Source organism: Panthera tigris, chromosome F3, assembly GCF_018350195.1.
Source record: "Panthera tigris isolate Pti1 chromosome F3, P.tigris_Pti1_mat1.1, whole genome shotgun sequence".
Classification (NCBI taxonomy): Eukaryota; Metazoa; Chordata; class Mammalia; order Carnivora; family Felidae; genus Panthera; species Panthera tigris.
In genome coordinates, this window is record NC_056678.1 from 8,104,388 (window position 1) to 8,111,080 (window position 6,693).

The window sequence follows — 6,693 nt, forward strand, 5'->3', positions numbered from 1 at the left end:
CCCAAGGAGCCAGATCCTGGACCCAGGAAATGATTTACAGCCCAGGCAAGGAGGGCTTTGTGTATCCAGATAGGAACGGGTTCTCCTTCTCTGCCTTCAGCTTTTTCTTCAATATGCAAGCTTCTGGGCACTGTAATTAGAATCCCTCATTTGTACATGTGGATTAGATGTCGTCTCTTTGAGAAGGTAGTAATTGTTCACAGGCTTTTTAAGTGTATTCCTATATATTTTCAATATTGCTGTATTTAGTGTGTCTTGTGAATGTCAATAAGAAATAACATTTACAAAAAAAAAACAGCAGATTCCTTGTTTTGAGTTTCAAGTTGAGCAAAGCTGAAGAAAATGCCAAAATAATATGCAAACATTAATATGCCATATGTAAGGCCTCTTGGAGTTTTTTTTTTTCTGAGCTGTCAACACAATTCAGTCTCCTTGTCATTATTTTTTTTTTAATAGAGTCTGTTGTGTGTTTCATTAAATGCAGAATGTTCTCCAGTGATCTTAACGCCACGCCACTGTCTCCTTTGTTTGTTCACAGGCAATTTTGACTGGGTAGGGAACGATTTTACCCAGAACGCTGGCACGGGCCTCGTTATCAACCAGGCAGATGTGAGGAACAACAGGAGCATCATTAAGCAGCTTAAGGATGTGTTTGAGCGGGACTGGTACTCGCCCTACGCCAGGACCTTGCAGCCGACCAAACAGCCTAACTGTTCCAGCCTGTTCAGACTCAAACCCGCCTCAAACAAAAGTGCGATGTATGGTGCCAGCACCAAGGACCCCGCCAGCGTATAATGTGAAGGGACTGCCAGGACAGCTCGTGTTTCCTATTTCTATATAAAGGACTTGAGGAGAGAAAACCAATTTAATATGTCTTTTTTTAGGGAAAAAAGCACACTCACAAAGAAATTCTCCGAACGCCATGTAATATCTTATCTAACAATATCTTAGCGGCGTGTACACTAAGTGTAGGATTTTTTTGTACCTGTGACTCCTGACAGAGAATGTCCTTTCAGCTTGGAAGTTAGTTTTTACGTTTGCATACAGATTTTAAGACTTTGATGCCTCTTCCTTCCTAGTTTTAGAACTTTTTCTGCTGCCCTACCTGTTCCATTCTTACGAAGCTTAGCATGAGGTAAACGCTTTCACACCCTTCTTAGCGAGGTGAGTGAGGCTTTCACCCCAGCCGAGAGACCGATCGAGCCAAGTGTTTGCTCTGTAAACTGTCTCCAAGACCTGTACAGTCGTCTGAGCATGAACAGCTGACATCTCATGCCTCATGCCAGCCTCAGCGCTCTTGAAAAGCACCCTTTCGCCTCCTTGTTCATCTTCTTCTGATACCACTCCATTTATGTCATATCATTTTCTCCTTGCAGAAAATGTTCTTATTAGCGGCACCCCTGTCTTCGCCTCGATGTGAGTTCCGAGTCTGACGGCATCTTTTGGAAATGTAGGGATTCCTCAGAGGGGATACCACATGGAGATGGCAGTCTTTAATTTCCACCTTTCAACCACATTTCCCCCTGAAATTGGTAGTTTAAAACCACAGCCAGCAATATGTATCTTTTCTCTCAAGCTCAGAAAAATTATGTAGCTGCCTGCTAATATCCAGCAAGCTATTAAGTCTGCATTATGAGAATAAAAGTAGTTTTTCACATTTTTGTTTAGCTTCTGGTATTATAAAGGAAAGATCTCTATGCATCTGTGGATTTTAATTTCTTCAGAATCATTCATTGTGCTGTTAAGGGTATGCCAGCAAAGCTTTATAGAGCTATTTAATATACCAAATGCTTTTCAGAGAAATGCAATTTAAATACTGTGCTTAACATATTTTACTAAGAAACAAAAATATTGGATTATTGTTCTAGAATGTTGTTGTGTGTTGCTGTTTTATATCTATACAATATATAACCCTATATTCATGGAGACTGTTGCCATACTAGAGACAGGCATGGCCTCTTTGGAGCTCAGAGCAGGTGGCCATCAGGAAGCCAGTCTTAAGCTTGCTCCTGACTCTCTAGGGCCTGGGACAGAGTCCTGCACTCCTTGGCCTCATGTTTCTATTGGTAACGTAGGGACAGTAATACTCACCTACCTCGCGTGGATGTTGTCACGGTAGGAAATATTTATAACTTGTTTTGAAATCAAAAGAACCTATATAAATGCTAAGCATTGTGATGTATAATCTTTTTCTTGAAATAATCTTTGTGGTATCCTGATATAATCCATACCAGGTTCTCCCAGAGAACCTACAAGGGAAAACAAATCCATAGCCTCCAGCCGCAAATGTGGGTGAACACAGTAACTCAAAAACCCCGCTGGAGATTAGGATTGTCATCATCATTTTGATGGCGCATTTTGTCGGGTCACTTTGGCATAAATAACATCCACACGAAGCCAGACATTGTGCTGGGGATCGTTCTTTAGGACCGGCATATACATGTGTTTTCAGAGCAGGGAAAAACAATCTCTATTATTTTGTGTATCTAGAGACTTGCTTTCTACTTCACCAGGTAGAGTCATGGAAGAACCTATGAATCTCATCCAGTGGGTTTGACTGGTTGTGGAAGGGCCATTGTTTGTCAGCTAGTGGTCACGTAGTTCCTTTCTTGTTGCTCCCAAGATAGGCTTTACTGGATATTTGGCCAGTCAGTGAAGAGAGCTGGGAGAGAGCGCACGATTCTTAACAAAATTCTTCACCAATAATGGCCGGGCCATAAGATTCTAAATACTGACCATATACCCAGTCCTTATTTGAGTAGGTGGCTAGCCTGCCAATCATCTCAGTAAAATAAAGGTGGCTTTGGAAATTATTTTAAAAAGGAAGAAAAAAGAACAAGCAAAGAGTAGGCATGGAGACAAACATACCAAGTTCCATTCTGGGCAAAGAAAAGCAACCGGGGCTAGGTTTGAAAAGGGTATCGAAGGGGAGAGGTGTGGCTGCCTCCTTGTTAGTTCTCAAGTATCACCCGGAATGTGTGTCACAGCTGTGGGACAAGCGTTGGCTTGGCGTAATGGGGCCCCTATCATTGTCCCTCACTTCCACATGTGATAGGAGAGAATGGCATCCTTTATAAAATGGCCACCATTGCCATTTCCCTCTGAGCCCATCAATACAGTGGCACCAGGAACTGTGTCCAGGGACTTTGTGCCACCAGCACCAGCAGCAGCAGAGCCCTCCCTGGCCCAGCGGTCTACCCCCTCAGCCAGGTCGCTGACTTCAGGAGGCAGCACTGGCCTCCAGGCAGCCAGGAAAACAGCCCCTGAACCGAGAGTGTCATAAATGGGCCCATGTCTCCTAACAGAACATTTAATTTGGCAGAACTTCCTTTTGCATTTGGATGCTTTATCTACCCTCCTAAAAGTGGCCTTCCTCTCTTTCCGACTCTGTGTCTGTGCAAAACAGACAACTTCTATCCCACCCCCTCCCCAACAAACTCTCCACTAGTTATTTCCCAAGAGAAAAAGCAAAGCAGAACAAAAACACTTTAATTCGAGACAATCTGACAGATGTCCTTGCCAGAAATTAGGAGGAACCTAACCTCCAGTTTCTTTTCCTCCATAAATATTCCAGGAGTTATTTCCCAAAGGGGAAAAAGAATGCAAACACCATTCAAGACCGTAGTTTAGATTCCTGTGCCACTTACATCAACCTAGTGCCTTATTTATTCTCAAGCATTGATTTTAAACGGTGATTCACTCTGTGAGAACACTTACGCTTACCGCGTGGTCCAGTAAGAACTTCTCGTGGGTCTTCCGGTCAAAAACACGTGTCAGTGTCAACAGCTTTCATGTAGCCTGCTCTCCTCCTAAGCCACCCAGTGCTGACCACCCCCCAAGTCATTGACACACACTGTCAAACATCAGCACTGTTGGCCTCCTCTGTGCTGTCACTGGCCTCCAGTGCATCCGCTAACTGAATCACAGCTTATCAAACCACCGGAGAGGAAGTGGAATCTTCTGGATCATATCCATGCTCTGTGAATGCCACACTTTAAGTACCTGAAAATGACAGAAGTGAGGCACACTGAAAATGTCCCCACTTTAAAGGGCCTCGTAAAGAGATGCTAGCAGACTTCAAAGTCCCGTGGAACATAGAATGGAAACTAGTATCTAAAAGTCAAAGCAGACCCAGTAAAAGAAACAAAAGAGTTGTGAACACTGTGTCTGTGGAGATCTGGGCACCTTTTTCTATTCGGGCTGTATCTGTTTCATTGTTTGTCTCACTTCTCAAGTGGCTCTTGGTGAGACGGGTGTGATCACATTGTTGGTTGATCTCGCCCTTAGAAAACTGTGTTTTGTCACTGCAGTTGCTGGTTTGTTCAAAGTGCCTCGCTGAACCTGGGACTGACAGAAGCCCATTTCCCACCAGCCTGTGGCTATTTTCAAGTGACTGATTCATTCTGAGTTCTCTGTTTGTTTTTAGAAACTTCTATTGAACTAAATTCCAGGGAAAAACAAAACAAAATAAAAAGACTATAAGAATTTCTCGATAAGATCAGACCCAGGGTCCGTCTGTCTCAGGAATTCTACCCCAGAATCTGCCTTTTTTTCATATGTATAATCACTTGTGTGACTTTCTCTGTCCAGAATTCATCCCATTATCATCAACACTTAAGGGATGTAAAAAGCTGCCTTCACTTGTGATGGAACAGTTACCTTCTGCAATGAAAGAGACTTTGCTATTGGTTATTCAGACTCAGTCCCTAATGAACAGCCCCAAACATTGTGGACGAATGTTCAATTCTTTGGATTTCTGTACTTATTCTCAATGAACTGGTGCACTTTATTATAAGCCTTTTGAAGGAGAGATTCATATAATGTCCATTTGGCCTAAGGTAGAGTGGATAAATGAATCCATATTCAGCATTTTTCCATTTGCTATGATTTAGCTTTTTTTTTCCTTTTTCTTTTTTATGCTGATAACCAAATAGCTATTCATCATTTTTACCTTATTGATTTAAATTGACAGAGGATTTTTAATAGCCCTGAAGTCAACCCCAGTTCATTGTCTGCCTTTCTCGTTTGAGAGAATTCTCATCAGTGGCTGAATTATGAAGATATTGCTTTTATGGTGACTAGACAGGTATTCTTTAGAAGCTTCTTGAAGTAGTAAAAACCAAACTTTCTTATTTTGACCCATCAGCAAGCAGTCTTGTACTTACAGAGTTCTAAAAAAGGTCACCAACCATGTCCGCTTCCTTTGGCAATTTGCTGGAAAGAAATGGGAGACTTAGTAGGCTACTCTGCATTTTCTTCTGTTATGTTCAACTACTAAACTTCTGATTCTGTTACAAAGGACATCTTGGATTTTTAATGTTTCTTTATGTAAATAGGATAAAGTTGTACCTGGACATATCTATACTATTAACCTTAAGATCACTAAATAAATCGGTGTGATAAAGGGCTGAATTTGGGGGCAATCATTAAAATTCTCAAGCTTTTCATATAACCAAATGCTCGATTTTTTTCATAAGTAAATATTATATGGTCTTTTCCTTCTGTGAGATGAGGCATTGCTTTTTCTCCTCAGCTTCCAGACTGTACACTCTCTCCCTGTGACAGAACAGATATGTGTGGATACAAGTCTCACGTACTTCCCCACCACACTCTATTCCTTCCAAGCTTCTACCCATAATCAAATACACCTGGTGTCTGCTCACCAGACCCAGACTGAATCTCAGGTCTGGAGGATTCCTTGAAAGCCATCCAAACCAACTCCTCCAAATGTACAAATTCTCTTCCTATGTGGCCACTCAGAAGTTGAGGGCCTACTCATGCCAACACATTGGGAGTGGTTACTACAGTTCCTTTCACAAGACCCACACGGAGTGCAGTGTTACTGATTTGCTAGAGTAACTTGAATTTGAGATGCCTTATCTCTGAAAGAAAGTACACAGTGGGTACCCCTTTTGTAGATAGAGAAATTCTGAAGAAGCATACTTTTTTAAAGCTGTCATTTGAGAATTTAACAAAGGCTTAATAAAGCCAACTTGATGAATCTGCAATAGTCAATTATGATTTGATTTTATCAGCAGTTTCTGAATCCTGAAATGGCATGCTTAAAAAAAAATATGCCTAACATTCTAATAAGAGACAATTGTGCATGGAGCCAATTAAATCATAGGAAAGGTGAAGATTATTGATGATTTATTTTTACTTCATAGAAAAATTAGTAAGAAAAAAATTCTCCTTGGACAAAATCTGGCGATCAAACCTGCTCCTTCTGGCCTCAGACATGCTGAAAATTGTCAATCCCATTATGGACTCTCCTGTCTTCCATGGGTGAAATAATCTTAGGAATGGTCGAGAAATTCTGCACTCTTGGTAAGACAGAAACATGGACAGACCTGGTTTCTTTTTTTTAATTTTTTTAATGTTTATTTATTTTTGAGGGACAGAGAGAGACAGAGCACAAGCAGAGGAGGGGCAGAGAGAGAGACACACACACACACAGAATCTGAAGCAGGCTCTAGGCTCTGAGCTGTCAGCACAGAGCCCAATGCAGGGCTCAAACTCATGGACCGCAAGATCATGACCTGAGCTGAAGTTGGACACTTAACCAACTGAGCCACCCAGGCACCCCGACCTGGTTTCTAATTTAGAGTTTCCCCACACAAGTATTCAATAGATCTTGGGAGTATGACCTCAATTTCCAGGATTAAAAATATTGAAATTTTATGTGACTGTCCA

General features: G+C 41.6%; 1 protein-coding gene across 3 annotated transcripts in view; it reads left to right on the forward strand.

Annotated features, from left to right (window-relative positions):
- Nucleotides 1-2,014, forward strand: part of PLD5 (phospholipase D family member 5) — a 339,966-nt gene extending 337,952 nt beyond the window's left edge. For all 3 annotated transcript variants that reach the window (XM_015535224.2, XM_042976136.1, XM_042976135.1), the window contains one exon: nucleotides 539-2,014. In XM_015535224.2, the coding sequence (XP_015390710.1) occupies nucleotides 539-795 (257 nt within the window). In that variant the 3' untranslated portion in view covers nucleotides 796-2,014. The remainder of the gene's footprint in view (nucleotides 1-538) is intronic.
- Nucleotides 2,015-6,693: the final 4,679 nt, after the last annotated feature.